Source organism: Polypterus senegalus, chromosome 6 (genome assembly GCF_016835505.1).
Source record: "Polypterus senegalus isolate Bchr_013 chromosome 6, ASM1683550v1, whole genome shotgun sequence".
In the NCBI taxonomy this organism is placed as follows: Eukaryota; Metazoa; Chordata; class Cladistia; order Polypteriformes; family Polypteridae; genus Polypterus; species Polypterus senegalus.
In genome coordinates, this window is record NC_053159.1 from 23,665,352 (window position 1) to 23,683,612 (window position 18,261).

At 42.0% G+C, this 18,261-nt stretch overlaps 1 protein-coding gene across 1 annotated transcript in view; it reads right to left on the reverse strand.

Annotated features, from left to right (window-relative positions):
• Positions 1–18,261, reverse strand: part of LOC120530503 (tumor necrosis factor receptor superfamily member 9-like) — a 38,245-nt gene that overhangs the window by 17,752 nt on the left and 2,232 nt on the right. The window contains exons 2-4 of the mRNA XM_039754935.1: positions 7,145–7,252; positions 4,837–4,983; positions 1,277–1,364 (exon numbers count right to left, since the gene is read on the reverse strand). Of these exons, the coding sequence (XP_039610869.1) occupies positions 1,277–1,364; positions 4,837–4,983; positions 7,145–7,252 (343 nt within the window). The remainder of the gene's footprint in view (positions 1–1,276; positions 1,365–4,836; positions 4,984–7,144; positions 7,253–18,261) is intronic.

Sequence of the window (18,261 nt, forward strand, 5' to 3'; positions counted from 1 at the left end):
ATATGACAGACAGATAGATAGATAGATAGATAGATAGATAGATAGATAGATAGATAGATAGATAGATAGATAGATAGATAGATAAATTACCTCAGGCGTAATGTGATACAAATATTCTTTGTTTCCTGACCACTCACAGAAGTCCAGAGATTTTATTTCTATACTCATTTAAGACTGGTCAAATTACAATAGTACCCAACTGATAATGGGATAGTTTGAGAGATGTTGCATCTATCGCTATAAATATAAAAGGAGGGAGGAAGATGAACTACCAATTACAAAGACAAAATGATGGCAAAGAAAACCAAACCAAAACCACCCAAACACATAGAGCATTTTAATGAACACGGGTGTCAAAAAGGATCCAGAGAAGGTCCCGTGGCAAAGCACCTGCAAGTAGTTTAGGGTGCAGCCTTTATATGTGTATTGATAGGATTCCTGGGACAGATAGTATTCTAACATAACGCAGGTCTTCCTAATGACCCAATAGAAACCCATGGAATGGAATGACAGAATGATTTGCAACATAAGGTGGAGCAAAACCTGCACACTCTCTTTGTAATGCAGTGCTCATGCCATGAAAGAGGAGTTCTGCTGCCCCGGGTTTACACTCCTAATCCTGACAGTCATGTGTGAAGTGTCTGCATGGCCTTGCCTCTGGACACTCAACTTTTCCCCCACAATCACAAAGACGCTCACGCCACTCTATATTTGCCCTCTGGGAGTGAGTTTGCCTTGATGTACAGTACTCCATGACTAGCACTGGTCCTTGGCAGCACTGAACTGCACAAACAGGTGGGTACTGTAAATGGATGGGTGGACTCTGACTGACTATACAATACATTAAGATGATGTGAGGATGGTATTAATAAAGTCATTTGCTTTCAGGTCTCTAAAAATGAGTACATTCAAATTCATCAATATAAAGGGTGCTATATAAGCATAGGCTGCTAACAGAAAAAACTGTGTACCATTTTTATTTTCTGTAGTTAATTGAGCATTGTTGTATTTTAAATTTTTTGGAATTTGTAATCTAAGCTGTCTGCACCTGATATGTCAAAGGCAAGCTCTCAGACTTGGCACCTTTACAAACCGCAGCAGCAGCAGGATGACACTGAGCAATCTGTAGATTTTGGCCAGACCGGCACACACCACTTTATGGTTTCCAGTTCCACATATTCGACGTGCTTTTACTTTCTTCTTTTCTCTTGATGGTGACAGGAAAGGTGGCCAATGATCAGAATTTTACTATTTCTCACGCCCCGCAGTTACTTACTCAGTCAGTGGCCTGCAGTTCCCAGCCATTGTGTTTGAGAAGGTGTTGGGTGGACAGGGGACACACGTATATGTGAAGACATTGCTGCCTGCAAAGAGGAAGAAAATCGAATCACATTCTGAGTGTCACATATTGGCCAGAGCTGAAGCAGCACCGAATGCATCTTCTTCACTGGCCTAATCAGGCATCTTCCATTAAGCATCATTAATCTTGGCATTCTTTAGATTCATGGCATTGTCCTAGGACTACGGTTTGTTGAATGTTTGATGTATTTAATAATGACAGTTGTGATGTCTGTTCTAAAAACAGCTTGGCAGAAGAGCAATGTCACCAGGTGACAGGGAAAAGAAAAAGAACAGAATTGGGTCAGTAACAGTTCATAATTATTGAATGATGTATACGGTATATTACAGATACTAAGGTGGATGGACAGACTTTATGGCCAGGTTGGTTGATGGAGTCTTTCCTGGCGGGGAGGCCCTAGTGAATGGATAGGAGGAGATTGTTCATTCAGAACAATTTCTTCTCCATCACAATAGATAGCTGAGCTCCTCTGGCATGGACCCAACTTGGACACCCGCAGGTATCCATGGGATTTGTAGTCCGGAGGAACAACCACATCGAGTCCTTGGGTGCTGTCAGAGGGCTCTACAGAGAGATGAACTCCATGTTTTGGAAGTGCTTCAGCCATTCAGTGCTATGGCACCAGAAGTACTCCCGGGTCCAACATAAAGAGAAGCCATCCATCTTCCTCCAGTTGAGCCAGAGTCAGGAGACAGAAGGGGACACTCACCTGGAGGAGTGGAAGGAGGGAAAGGAACAGAATATTATTGGTGGCCATATAAGTAGATCTTTTTAATTTGTAAAGGTACTGTCTCTCTATTATAATAAAAAAAAATCCTACGACGAGATGAGACTTTGGCCATGAGATCTTTTCAAGTCCCGCCCTCCTCTCAACCATTTACGGTTAACGGCCCACACCCACGGTCCTCTCACCTCTCATTCGTGTGAATGCTTTTGACAGACACAGTCCCTGTGCTCTCCGCTCTTATAAATTTTAACATTTTCCTCACTTTAAGTTCCCAATTAAAGAAAACGTATTATGGCCAAATCTTTTTGAAGAATTTCATCATGAAGGGTTATCAACAGAAGAAATGAGTACACGGGCAATCCTAGCACTGAGAAACGATGACGTCAAACTAATTAATGTGAAAATTGTTGATCACTGACACGGCAAATTGGTTAAATGCGTATCAATAGAGTCTTCTGAAACAGTTTGTGGTGATGTTGCGGAAGATGAAAACATCAACTTACAATATCACGTAGAATATCTACAACCGTTAACACCGCCCGGCCTTCCATTGGCCGAATTTCTGTTGAAAGAAGGATGTATCCAAGAAAAGTAAGGTTGTACTCCTTCAGGGGATAACATCAGACAATAAAAGAGATCTTGATATGCCATTAAAACGTTTACAGTTTCCCGTTAGAATAGCTTTTGCAAAGACAATTAACAATCACAGAGTCAAACATTCGAAAAAGTTTTTTTATGTAATAGAGAGAAAGAAACGAAATTTAATCACGGGCAGTTATACAGTATGTTGCGTTGTCACAATGAAAGTCCAGACACAGAATCAAAATTAAATGCGATATTGACGAAAAGTTAATTAGTTTTCATTGAAGTTTTACAGTAAAAGTGTAAGTTTAAAAAATATTTGCATGTTAATTTCAAAGTCAAGCAGAATGAAAACATATAACGCAACAAATAACTCTAATGCAACATGAAACATAATTTATTTTCAAATTATTATGTTTTACTATTTTTTAATATGGTTAATTACTCGCTGTAATGTAAAATAGTTCTATTTTGCATATGTAACAAATCCCATGAAGAAGGTGTGTTGGTCCTTATATAAAATTCTACACACATGTATGTGTGTGTATTATTATTTATTTCTACCAATCATAGATTACATTGATACATTTAGATAAGTATGTATAGGCCTTCTATTGCTTCGTGCTTACTCAACGTAATCTTGTACGCGAAAGTTCTCGCTCCATTCTTTGTCTTAGTTTGTAAGGACATCTCCTTCTCGAGTTAATGACATGTTTCGGGTTTCGTGATGTCTCTTTCCATTATGCTCCTTCAGCACTTGTTTAGTTTCTCGACTGCTCACAACGGTTCACTTACTCCGCTTTCCTGAATTTGCGGTGTCTCAGAACGCGGCAACTACATGACGTACATGTTTGCCGGCTAATGAATTTTTTCTCACTGCGCCTGGATCCCCTTCCTCCTCATCACTTCCCATCATGCGGGGAGTACTCTTTTAGACCACGTGACTTCTCTCACAGGGCAGCCTTCACGAATGCCTCTTACGTCATAAACTGTTGACTGCTGCTAAGTACCCTGTGACCCATGTGCCTTTCTAATTTTGAAACTACACAAAATTTTAAAAAACACAATAAAAATTAAATGAATTAAATAAATAAATGTTCAAATTATAATAAAAATTATGGGACGTGTTGGGCTTCATGGGCCCCCTTGAGCTTCCTAGGCCCCAGAGCGATGTACCAGCTGCACCCGCCTCTCCTCGGACCTGTAACCATACGCGAGCGACAGAACCGCAAAGAGGCTAGCGCATAGTGCAAGCATGGGGGTAGGCGAGCAAAGCGAGCAGGGGGCAAAGCCCCCTAGCCATTAATAATCAAAAACCTTTATTTGAACCCAGGACCATGTTGGTATCTGGGGTTTGGGGTTCGGGGGCACACCCTACTGGTTACAATTCTGCATGAAAACATGAGATTCATCATTTTGTCTTAGCCATCACTTTAACCTGTATGGGATAAGTAACATATTTAAAAATATATTTCATTTTTGGGTGGAGTATTCCTCCAAATTGAGGCAAGGTCAAAGCCGGTAATTTTAAATATAAAAAGAAGCTGAATGGAAACAGGAGTCAAAGACAATGACGCAATGATGGAACTTCAGCTCTGGATAAAGTACCCCTGGATCCAGTACACCAGTGCACAATTAGGTGGCCCCGCCTCCTTAGGCAACACATACAGGAGACAGGGCAATGATAGTCTTAACACAATATAGAATTCCAACAATGATCAATAAATGATGTATTGAACAAATAAAAGACAGATGGAGCAAAACTAGAAGCAGAAGTAATAACATAGAATACAAAACAATACTTAAAAGCAATAAAATGGTTAAATAAAACAAAGAACATACTTGAGACGTCAGAACAGGCTAGTAATGTTCTTTGCTGTGACTTTCACCATCTTTTTCAGGTGTGACATAAAAGACATCTCTTTCTAATGAATATTGGTGTTCCTGCTTTCTTTATTTGGCCCCAGACCTTCTCCTTTGTCCATCCTTTAACTCCAGACCTTTGTAATTTACACCTTCTTATCCTGGCCCTTGACCTTGCATGGTATTGGGCCACTACCCCTTACTGTGTTCACACCCTCTCTCATAGGCCACACCCCTTGAGGGATGTGTTCTTGTGTGGCTAGAACCCACCTTATTAGGCCCCTCCCCTTTGCCAGATCCTTACCTTCAATGCTCAGCTGCTCTCCCTCTTGACACTGTGGCCTCAGCAGACACAGATCCTGTTCTTGACTTTCAAACTCAAACCCGTCTTTGCACTGGCACTCAGCGTTCGAGGTGGATGTGCAATTTGTCTTATACAGGACGTTATTTTCTGTTGAGAGACGGGGAAGGTTTTGTGAGCAAAGTGGTTTGTGTTCCTCACATGTGTTTTAATGTCCTTGGCAAATACCTGACCTGGAGCAACAAGACATGTGTCGTGAATTATAGGAGTTCAAGGTGTGGAAAGGAAAAAATTGAGTTATGAGTACTTTAGTCTTTAGAGGCGATTGGAGGGCCTTTGAATTTACTGCTTATTGTAAAAAGCATCCATGATTGTAAAGTGCCACAAGATGGTGTGTTTTACGAATGGGACTATGCAAATAAAACTCAACAGTCTATGTGAGCGTGTGTGTGTGCGTGTGCGTCTAGTCCCTTCAAGCAATCTGATTGGCCAGTTTGGCTTTGCTCTGATTTGGTTTGTTTTGTTTTGATTGCTCAGTCAAATGCGATCGAGACGGTAATCGCTGGGCAAGAGGAGGAACGCTGAGAGCCGCCTTCAAAGATGGGAAATATTTGCAAGACTACGAATAAAGTTTAAAGTAATGAGGGCCCAGGAGAGAGGAAGTGAGCAACGTGCCTCAAAATGACAGAGCCTGAGAAGCAAGCTTTATGGGCATGCAATTGAGATGGGACTGCTGGCTAAGAGAAGTCAAAACACGTGAGGATATTAAAGAAAGGTGTAGGAGGACACAGAGGGTACACGTTAGGCAAGAGATCTCAAAAATCAAATATTTTAAAATGTATTCTATTGCCTGTCTCCTGCAGGCAACATAGCTAGTACAGTATAACAGAGCCAAGTCAGAGCTTTTCTTTCTTTTAAATTTTCTTGCTTTAGAGTCCTGCAGTGGGCTGGCACCCTGTCCAAGGTTTGTTTCCTGCCTTGTGCCCTGTGTTGGCTGGGATTGGCTCCAGCAGACCCCCGTGACCCTGTAGTTAGGATTTAGCAGGTTGGATAATGGATGGATGGATGCTTTATAGTCATTCAGACCAAAGAGTGTGTATGTATATTTATTTATTTACTTACTTATCTACCTATTTATGTATTTATTCATTTATTTAAAGAGCTTCCATTAAGAGCCAAATTTCAATATCTATCTATCTATCTATCTATCTATCTAACATAAAGATTGATTAATTGACTCAGTATGACAAATGAAAATTCATTACTCCCATTCAAAATATTAGACCCTCTGGGTGGGTGGGCATCTTTCTTAAATTTCAGCTATTAAAAATTAGTTATACAAGATAGAATGAATAATTACATAGAGGTGTGTATTCTGGGGGCAAAAGACTTTATTCCCTAATTGTAGATCAGGCCGTCAAGGAAGGGTCTCAAGTAGCAGCATCTTGGAAGGGATGCCAGCGATAATCCGCTCAGTCAGGGGTATTCCCATTAGTGGAGGGACAGTTGAGGATACACCAGAAGACATTACTTGTTCCCCAAGAGGGCCAGTGATGTTACTGGAGCTGCTTAGGGCTTAGGGGAAATTTGGGAACATGGTCCCATTTGTGTTATCAGATTTTAGGATGACCCAGAAGTGTTTCAGGGATGGGACTTTAAAGGACTTTCTCCTCCCAGTTCAGAAGAATTTGTAGTTGGGATCAGAGCAGTCGGCGAGGGCTCGGCTGGCAGGAAGAACAGCAGTCAGGATGAGGTAAGAGGTGTGTAGGTGAGCGTGCTGTCAATGCTTAGGTCTTATTGTTTTAACTGCGCATCTTTCTTTTTCCTGCTACTGTTATTCATATGTTTTGTGAATAAATCTTTTTATTTTAGTTCAGCGACCCACTCTACAGTACCCCTCCACAGCCCACAAGATACAGTAGATAGATGTCACGGGCTTCACAACTTCAGAGTTTGATTGTCTTTGAAGTCTGAATGTTCTTTCTGTGTTCATGCAGATTTTCTCTGTCCCGGGCTGGCCTGGCAGTTGGTGGGCTCCCGTTCCTCATTACCCTGTAATTGTATGACGGTGCTAAGAAAATCAAGGTAGGATTAGGTTCATAAAACTGGTAGATCTCAAAGATACATGTACTCAATTGAATGTCAGCTCTAAACAGGCCAAGTAGAAGAGGTAGGCCTGTGCATGAGGGAGTCCATGATGGCGTGTGGGATACTCCCTATCTGTAAAAATACACTTCTCATTCTTAACACGTACTTGTGTAAAGTGCAAGTCCCCAACAGAGCCTCTCCTCAAAGTAATGGTTGGTCCTACCTGATTTGCACTCCTTGCAGGGCAGGCATTCAGTCTTCTGGCTGTTTGAAAATTTGCCCGTTAGGCAATGGGAGAGAGTATTGCTGCCATCACCTTTCTGAGAGGATACTGGAAAAAAAAAAAAAAAAGAAATGCAGTCCTTGAGTCGTACAGAAGAAGGTAAACAAAACAGTATCATGGGCCATCCTAAATCACTAAAGAAGATACACGTCAGTGGACATCCATTTGTTTGTGTGTTTGTTGAGAGAGCAGCAATTATAATAAACTCCACATATCTACAGATGACAACATGAAGACCTCCATGCAGAAGGAATACAGGGGCTTGTGTGGAGTGGGGCTGCAGTGCAACTAACAGGCTACTATTTTATTATTTGTTCATTTATTAAACCACACTTCATGGAACAAGCAGTGGTGTTAAGTACAAAGACCAGAAAGAAATCTGGCTGGGATACACGTATAAATAATGTTCAGGACAATACCTCCCCTGGAACACTAGAGGGCAACCCCGCTGGCTCACAGCTGGGGCCTGTGGCCACCTGGACAGTTCCTGAGCCCTGGGCTGCGGCACTTCTGCCACACCTGGTCTAGGAACACCTGGAGCACTTCCGGGTGCCCTACAAAAGGGGGCCACCTCACTCCATCTGGAGAGCCAGAGTCTGGAGGAGGTGGACGAAACTTGTTGGGAGAGGAGTGGAGACGATAGAGAAAGGAGAGAAGAAGGAAGGAGAGGACTGTGCATTCGTGTTGGTGCTTTGCTTTGAGTTGTGGATTGTGAAAAAGAAAATGTGTGTTGTGTGGCAACTCGTTTCTCTGCCTGTCTGTGTCAGGTTAGGGTGGTTGTGTGCACCCTGGTGGTGCACAATACAGTTAGGTCCATAAATATTTGGACAGAGACAGCTTTTTTTTAATTTTGGTTCTGTACATTACCACAATGAATTTTAAAAGAAACAACTCAGATGCAGTTGAAGTGCAGACTTTCAGCTTTAATTCAGTGGGGTGAACAAAAAGATTGCATAAAAATGAGGCAACTAAAGTATTTTTTTAACACAGTCCCTTCATTTCAGGGGCTCAAAAGTAATTGGACAAATTAAATAACTGGAAATGAAATGTTTATTTCTAATACTTGGTTGAAAACCCTTTGCTGGCAATGACAGCCTAAAGTCTTCAGGCAAGATGATTACATCTTGCCTGAAGAAGAGGCCTGAGTTGCCTCGAAACCTTGCATATTGTAATCTTTTAAGTTAGCCAATAAAATGTGTCATTTTGCTTGGCTCTTCTCCATATAGTATACAGTAAGTGTGTTTTTATATACATATATGTATATATGTGTGCAGTATATATTGTGGCAGACGACCAGTGACCTTGCCCCACCTGGATGCCTGGAGCAGGGAAGGACTGGGAGAGGGGCAATATTTTCCCTGGGCGCAAGAGGGCAGGCCCCCCTGGATTTCACCAGGGGCCACGGATCCGGAGCTGGGCAGCTCAACCCTGTGGGGACACGTGGCCACCACCAGGGGGCGCCCGAATGGTCCTGGAGCCCTGGAGGACAGCACTTCCACCACACCAAGAAGTGCTGCCGAACCAGGAACTGTGTATACCCAGAGTGCTTCCGGGTGCAAGGGCAGCACTTCGGCCATACTATGAAGTGCTGCCAGAAAACCATCACTGAGCACCTCTAGCACACCCGGGGCAGGATAAAAGAGACCGCCTCACTCCATTCGAGAGGCCGGAGTCGGATGGAAGAGGACGGAGCTTACGAGAGAGGAGTGGAGGTGGCTGAAGGAATAAGGACTGAGTACATTGTGGTTTGTACGCGCTATTGTGTGTTGTAGTGTCACAATAAATGGTGCATGTATTTTGGACATTGTGAGCCTGAATGTTTGTCTGTGTCCAGGCTATCTTTCACATTATATATATATAGTTTTACCGTCAAATAATGCAAACAGTACGCGGCACGTGTTTCGCCCTATATCTGGGCTCATCAGGCATACACACTCACTGCACCCCTCTCGGGAATTGAACCTCGGACGTCAGTGCTAGAGGTGAAGCCTCTTGTGTTGCGCCACGGTGTGCGGTTTGTTTATTTGACAGTATGTAGATCGGGGTAATTCCATTCAAAGCATTCGTAGTCTGATGAGCCCAGAATTAGGGCAAAACACGTGTTGCGTACTCTTTGCATTATTTGACAGTAAAACTATTTCAACCAGCCTATGATCTGCTTCTCACAACTGAAAGAGGGCCCCATGGCAAATGTTAGGCGACTTGCTGACCAACCACAAGCGTTACCTGGTAGGTGACCACCCATACAGTCAGACTGTGATTCAGACTACGAATGTCATGAATACATATCTGTATATATATATATATATATATATATATATATATATATATATATATATATATATATATATATATATATATACAGTGGTACCTCGGTATACGTCTGCTTTGGAATTAGTCCAACTTGGTATACGTCCTGTTTAGAGGCGAAATATTTTGCTTGGTATACGACCTTTGTTTGGAATACGACTCGTGTGCTAGAACAACACGTGTGGTATACGGGCATGCGCCTTCAAAAAAAGGGCCAAGTTTTAACCTGTACAGTAATCCCTCGCTATATCGCGCTTCGACTTTCGCAGCTTCACTCTATCGTGGATTTTATATGAAAGCATAACTAAATATATAACACAGATTTTTTGCTGCTTCGCGGGTTCTGCGTACAATGTGTCTTTTTACTTCCTGTACATGCTTCCTCAGTTGGTTTGCCCAGTTGATTTAATACAAGGGAAGCTATTGGAGGATGACTGAGAAGCTAACCAATCAGAGCACGCAGTTAAGTTCTCCTGACTGAGAAGCTAACCAATCAGAGCACGCAGTTAAGTTCCTTCTTGCTAAATGCAGTGTTAACCAGGAAGTCTCGTCTCGCTCATTCAGCATCAACGTGTTTCGCTGTGTAAAGAGTTAACTTTTGTGCTCTTTTGTGTTTATCTTTGTGCATAGTCAAGCCCTTCATTATGGCTCCAAAACGATCTGCTCCTGCTACTGCATCAGGGGCCGTGCCCAAGTGCAAACGGAAGATGTTAATGATTGCCGAAAAGGTAAACGTTTTGGATTTGTTGAAGGCTATGATTCTTTTTATTTAAAAAGTAGGAAAGGAATATAAGATCTACGGCCGCAGTGTCCTTTTAACCAGGGTGCAAAACGAGTTGTAAGTGGATGTAATAAGGCAGTTGTCTGGATGGAATCTGCTTTAGGGATTTGGATTGAAGACTGTCAGAAGAAGAACAACGGCAGTGCTACACAATCGCCTGAAGTGGCTCCTTTAAGGGCTGTAACGCTCTCCTTTGTTGTGCAGTAAAATTAAACTCATTGTTATCGGACAAATCATTTTCATTTATTTCATCTAATTGCTTTTGTATTTATTAATATTATTATTATTAATATAATTAATATAAAATATATATATATAATATAAAATAATATAATTATTAATATTTTAGTATTAAGCAGTGTTTACATTATTTTATACAACCCCATCAATGTATAATATGCCAATAACAATAGGATTTTTTTTTCATGGGAACGAATTAATCATTTCCCCATTATTTCTTATGGGAAAAATTTGTTTGGTATAAGTCCTGTTTGGTATAAGTCCAAGGATCTGGAACGGATTAAGGACGTATACCAAGGTACCACTATATATATATATATATATATATATGTATATATATATATATATATATATATATATATATATATATATATATGAGTGTGTGTGTGTGATTATTATAAGGTTTGCATTAAAAAATATACAAATATGAGCATGTCTGAGCTAACAAGGTGATTCAAATATATAAATGTGTGTATTGAGCCAAACATTAGCAAAACTCTGTAATATGGACAATGAATATTAACATGGATAAAATATCCTGTATATATAAAGCTATAAACCCCTTAGAGGAAAGGGTTACTAGGAGGATCGCGTTCCCTGAATTTCCACAACATTTTCTCTAGTTCACAAAAGCTTGTACAGTGGATTCAGAAAGTATTTAGACCCCTTCACTTTCTGCACATTTTATTGTGTTGTAGATTTCATTTTAAATGGATACATTTGTCATTTTTGTCCAGCAATTTGCACTCAGTAACCCATAATCACAATAATGGAAAAGCATATTTTCAGAAAGGCCTGCATATTAATTAAAAATCAAACACTGAAATCTCTCATTCATAGAAGCATTCATACTCTTACTTCAGTACTATCTAGAAACTCCTTTGGTAGAAGTTCCATCCTCATGTCTTCTTGGTTAGCCTCTAGAAGTTTTGCACACCTGAATTTAAGCAGCTTATCCCATTCTTCCTAGCAGATCCTCTCAAGCTCCATTAACTTGGGTGATAGGCATCTGTAAACGGCCATCTGCAGGTCTCTCCACAGATGTTCTATGGGCTTTGGCTGGGCCACTCAAGGACACTCAGAGACTTGTCCTTATGCCACTCAGCATTATTTTGCACAAAACAGCTCACACAATTACCAGCATCCCACTCGGGTGTTTGTGGATCACCTTCAGGGCTCAGACCAAGCAGGACATGAGGGGGTTCTTTTACTAACTGTTCAGGTTCTTCCTCCCACAGTTCTGAGAAGACACCCAGTGAGCGCACATGACATATGCAGAGTAGGCCCCGCCCCTTCCGGTCCCAGTCTTTTAAAAGATGATCAGCCCTGGCAGGAGGTGTCCTTTCTTTGAGGACGAAGCTCCCAATTTCTGATCGGGTCTAAATTATAAAGGGGCATTAGAAGTAGCCAGAGATGGCATTTTGTGTTTTTGTTCATGTTTATCTGGTGCCATCACGCACTTGTTTATTTGATCTCACAAACTAAGCATGGTTGCCTGGCTGGCTCCCCAACTATTCCCTCAGATGTTGTGAGTATACTTTGGGTGATTACACCCGTCGATCAGAGTGAGCCTAACACCTGATTCAGGCTCAGAGCTTGATGTGATTGGGTCAATGACAATACAAATGGAAGTGACGAGAAATGAATAGCAGTGGTCTGTGAGACCGACGATCAACCCCCTAATCTTACACAAAGAAAGTGATGTGCCCCGATGGGGTGTCCTCACAATGTGATCATTTTCAGACGTTATACGGATAAGGAAGCACACTGACTGTGACGTATTGTATGTAGTAAATGTTAAACATTCTAAAATGAACATTATTAACGCATATTAATAAGAGCTGAGACAGAAGACACGTGATTTGAGATAAACTAATGGTGGCTACTGGAGGGTAAATATGTAACATTGTACAACGAAATGAAACTGAACACCTGACATGAATACTGTCATGAACCAGAGGAACATTGGTGTGTGCCCTCCTGGCCAGAGCACTCATTCATGGAGTTGTGTTTGGTAAATAAGAAAGATAATTATGGAAAATGTCGCAGTTCACAAATACAACGGTTGTCGACCCTCCATGATATTTATTCCTAGAAAAAATGAAAGAAGTCCCCACAACACACCTGCTGGGAGTGTATTGTTACTTCCGGATGGCTTGAAAGTTTGAAATACAACGGAAATAACTGAAAATTAAAACAAACTAAAAAATCATCCCCTGATTCAGGGCAAAGCAAATGGACAATGGGTGTGAAAACGAGTGTAGAGTCATTGAGGACCACCTATCCACTATAATGATAAACTGGACCCCAATTCTGTTTTCCCCATGCCGTTCTCTGACTCAGATGTGAACTCTTTAATGCCCAGTGCTAGAAACATTTCGAACCGTAGGTTACCTTGGTATTACAGTGCAATGGGAAGGATCCTTTGATTACATTTTGTGTCTTAGCTTATTTCATTGGGCTCGCTGAATAATTTTAAATATTTGTGACTTCCTCAAATGTCACTCTGGACATGAAAGTCCTCCTCACCTAACTCTCTAAATTTTAAAAATCTCTTTGTCTTTGTAAAGATGCTCTCCTTAAATTTTATGTCAGCCTCTTCCCTAACTTCAGGCCATAAAGCTCCCCTGGGCTCCGGGCATATTTCCATTGTGACTTTACACGTGCGTATCTAACGTACATTATGGCTTCCCTTTCTACCTTGTGGTTTGCCACTCTGTCATTACATACAGGGGTTACCCAGCAATCTCAGCTACAGCCAGTGCATTAGCGGTATGCGTACATAGCATTTGGGACACGTTTGACGGTATATAAAGGCCGAACGTCCTAGCGTTACATGTCTTGTTGATTTGGTGAAACATAACGTTTAAAATTTGAAATTGACAGATCGTCAGATGTACCGTACTGCATAATATTGAGCTTGACGGCTTAAAATTACAAACACAGAATTTCCGAAATTGAAAAATATCAACGACAAGTTAATAACGAGCTTCACATTTCACAAAGAAGTTGTTCTATTGTCCGGCAAAGCAATCAGTGCTTAATTTGATCAGGTTTTAACGAAAATTACAAACTTTTGTATCAATGCTTAACTTGATCGAGTTTTAACGAAAATGCCAAACCTTTTATATGTTTCCGTCAAACGCACTCTTCCTAATTCTACGGTTGCGTTTCGCAGTAAGGAGGTCATGGGTTTGCGTCCCGGGTTCCCCCTGCATGGAGTTTGCAAAGCGCTTTGAGTAGTGAGAAAAGTGCACTATAATTGTAAAGAGTTATTAGTATTGCTTTGTTTCAAGTGCCAATGGCTGACCGTCGTCCTCATAACCATCATGAATTAACGTATCTCGCAGGACTGAAGCGTGTGAGTGGAGGGCCAACAAATCGTATGAAGAGAAGTGCGGAGACAAGGCTCTCATTCGAGTGACAACTTGATTCATTTGTGATAAACCTGGCCACATGATGAAACTGGAGTACAACTAAGAGACTGTTTTTTGATGAGGTACTGATGGAATCCGTGAATCCGGATCACTGTACACCACCCTAGCCGCAACTGGTCTGGACATTTGACAGGCACACGTCAGTTTCTCCTGTGTTAGTCTCCCCTCACTGGCTTATGGTCCATTATGGGGTTGATTTTAAAGGTGCCGTTGTTTGTTTTTATGTGCCTGAATGGGTTGGCACCTTCCTGTCTCTCCGAACTTTTACACCTTTACATTCCATCTCACCAACGTAGCTCGTTCTTAGTAGTGTTGGGGGCTCGACTAACACTTCGAGGTGAGTGTGCTTTTGCAACAGCCGCTCCTACCTGCTTATGGTCCGGCCTGCTGCAGCTTTAAATCCCGGATCAAAACACATCTTTTCTCTTTGGCTTTTAATTGAGATCGGTCTGTTTAATATTTTTACTGCATTTTATGTTTAAGGTATTTTGTTTAACTTTATCCTGGTTTAGAAAGTTGTTCCAATATGCCTTATTTATTGTGATGTACGGCACGTTGGTCAATGTTGGTGGTGTTTAATAAATAAACTAATCTAAACTACCATATATACTCGTGTATAAGTCGGGTCTTGAAACAAGAAAAATCGATCATAAAATCAGACCCCGACTTATATGCCCGTTCAAAAATGCGACACTTAATTTTTTTCTTTTTTACATCTTCTTGCCTCCTTGATGCGTCAAATTTCTCCAATTTCTTTTGCCACTTCAGTGACTTTTAATTTAAAACCAGCTTCATATTTTCTTCTAATCGAACGCTCCATAGTAGATAAGGGATGCTCTTACGATAAAGGTGTATAAGGGTGTGAGATACGAGAAACACAAAACAGTGCAAATGTTGCATTGGAATAGTTCAGTTATTACTGTGTGGTCACGTAGGCACAATACATAGAAAAAAAGGCCGTGTGCTCCGTGGTTACTCTCTCAGGTGGGCTAACGTTAGCATATCGTAATCTCTTGGACCAATAGTGTGAGTTTTCCGCATTCGACTTATAAGACCAACATTATAAGATACCAGAAATTATACGGTAAAATGAAGTCCCAACTTATTCGCGAGTATACAGTAAGCAGCCGAGGTGAAGAGAAGACCTTGGGGTCAGAGCCATGCTGGTGCTGTTATTTTGCACCCTAGGCCAAGCTTATTAGTGCACCCCTTGTATTACTATAAGTTACTTTTTGTTTTAAATTGAAATTATGGAAAAAGGAAACAACAATTTAAATTGACACATTCATTGCACAAGAAAATTACACATACTGTAGATTACATAACCAAAATGTAATTTTTCTTGCCTTCTGCTTCAATCCAGTGTGAAAGCTAAGTCCTATTCAATGGAAACTCTTGTCAGGTCTACAAGTCGGTTTTGAATCATTGTTGAGCGCAAGTAAGTTTGGATACGGAGACACAAAGCCCTTAAAATGCGAGAGTTAGCCGCGACATCTGAAGTATTAAGCCGGTGTGTATATCTTTCTAACTCTGTCTCATTTGATTTTATTTTTTCTTATTTTGTAATTATCAGTTTATAAATAAATACAAATTGTGGCAAACAACTGGGTACCCTTGCCCGACCGGGACAACTCCAAACTAGAAAGACTGTGGGAGGGAGCGTATCCAGAGCATTACCTCCCCAGGAGCACTAGGTGGCAGCCCCCCTGAGTTGCAGCAGTGCCTCGAACTCCTGCAGGGCTCCATGAGAGCTGGAGTTTGGTGCAGCCCTGTTGGGCGCCACCAGGGGGTGCTGTAGCTGCTGCTGAGCCCTATTCCGAGAGCCAGAGTCAGGTGGAGGTGGACAAAGCTGGCCGGAGGAAGAGTGGAGGCAAAGACAAAGAGAAAGGAGGAAGAAGAAGAAGTAAAGTGTGTTTTATGTTTGTGACTGTGCTGTGCATGTGGGAAACGGGAGAAAGTGTTTCCCACGGAAAAAAGCAGAGAATAACAAACATGTATGCTGAACTCGTATCCCGCGTCTGTCTGTGTCAGAGTCAGGGCGACTGGTGGTCCACAAAATACAGACCACTTCAGAGCACAAACGACGGCTGTCTAGCGAAAATTGGGACTCAAGGCCAACCGAGTGTTCAATGGCTAACCCATGTGGCTGAGTTTTTCCCTCCCCTTGTGATCTGCACCCTAGGTGAATGCCTTATTCGCCTTAATGGTGGCGCCAGCCCTGGGTGGGAGTGGACGTATTTCTGCACCTGCTGTTTGCATTGCCCATCCACTGACCTGTGGCTTCAATTTATTTCAACACTTTGTCACAATAAAAATGGAAGAAGAAGCTTTAACTTGGCCTGTCCACATGAACAAGGCCCTTTGAGTCCTATGGAAAACATTACATCCATCCATCCATTCATCCACCCATTATCCAACTTGCTATATCCTAACTACAGGATCACGGGGGTCTGTTGGAGCCAATCCCAGCCAACACAGCTAACAAGGCAGGAAACAAACCCCGGGCAGGGTGCCAGCCCACCACAAGAAAAACATTACAGTGACAACTAAAAACTTGTAAAACGTTGACCATTCAAAGTGTTGGCTTAGTAGCAAGCTGGATAAACAAGCACATCATACCTGAAGTCCCAGACCCTTCAACACGTTTTCCTTTAGAACAAAGGCAGTCCTGGTGGGCTCTAATGGCTTCAGGTTTTTGTTCCAAAGCCAGTTTCTTAATGAGGAGTCCATTCTCGCCATTGAAGCACTTATCACTCAAACGACATTTTAAAGCTTCAATTCACTTGTCTCACCTGTTAGGATTTCCCACCCTAAATTGCTTATTTTAGTCCTAAACAGATGAATTTGCGGTTTTTAATGCCTCCTTATTAGCAATAAGATGCAAATGATGAAGGAACCAGCAGTTGTCCGTTTCGCTCGTTTTTATTTATACTTTTGCGTTTTTATCATTTGACTTAATTAAATATTTGAAAGGAAACTGGAGGGAAGAAAGTGCAGCACATAGAATTACTCCTCTGCTTCATTTGGATGATTAGAGTTGACCTGACATGGCAGAATGAAAATCCTAACAAGCCATCACATTAAATGAGATCTCTTATTGGTAAGGATCAGTTTCTGACTAAGCCATCCAGTTGAAACAACAAACCACAAGTCTTTGCAGACACCTTTAATTTAGAACATCTTGTCAAACTCAAATTTAACGCACCTCAGAGCAACGGGGGACGCACAAAAATCAGAATGAAAGGCTTCAATGGTTGGTAAACTCTATGAACACAGATGTGTAGCCAGTGCCCTGGCTCTGAGGTTGTGGATCTGTGGTGCCATTTGGAAGGCTGCCGGGTCATACCCTGTTACTGGAAGAAGGGATACTACTCTGTTGGTCTTTGAGCAGGGCCCTTAACCTGAACATGTCTCAGCTACAATGGCTGATACTGTGCTTTGGCCTCCAAAGGTCTTGTAAAAATACAGTTTTGCCTCTGGGATTAGTAAAGTATGAGGGGTCTTCAATCATTTATCTGCCTCAGTAGGAACGAAAACAGTTTACAAAAAATGTTTGTTTTTATTTTTCAGTCTAGTCCCCTAATAGCTCATCCACTTTACCTGCAATGACTTTAACCCCTTCTGTGGTAGCTGGCCGGGACGCCCCTGTGATTGAAGGACTGAGGTAGAGGGCATATTCGGGGCAATACCTCCCCCGGAACACAAAGAGAGAAACCCCCCGGTTCATTGATTTGGAGCTTAGAAACTCAACCCTGCTGGGGCCTGTGCCCACCACCAGGGGTCACCTGGACAGTTTCTGAGCCACACCCGGAAGAACTGCCGGAAGAGGATCTGGGAGCACCTGTAGTATGGTGCCCTATAAAGGGAGCCAGAGTTGGGAGGAGGAAGACGAAGCTTGCTGGGAGAGGAGTAGAGGTGGCAGACCAGACCGAGAGATGGAGAGAAGAAAGTGTCGAAAGGAGTGTGTATTATTGTAAGGTGCTAACTGAGCACTGTGCCGTGGGGAGAAAGAAACACTCTCTGACTGTGCTGTGTGGAAAACTTGTGTCTGCCTGTCTGTATCGGGTTAGGTCAGCTGTACGAACTCCGGTGGTCGACACTTCTGTTTGACCTTCAAAGCAGCTGTGATGTCTTCCTCACTTGAAAACTGCTGTCCACTGTGAGATTTCTTTAAAACTCAGAAGAGGAAACAATCTGAGGGTGCCAGCTCAGGACTGTAGGATGGATGGTTCAGCTGCTGGAAGCCACCTTCTCAGATGGCAGCCTGTGATTGACGTAACACGTGAACC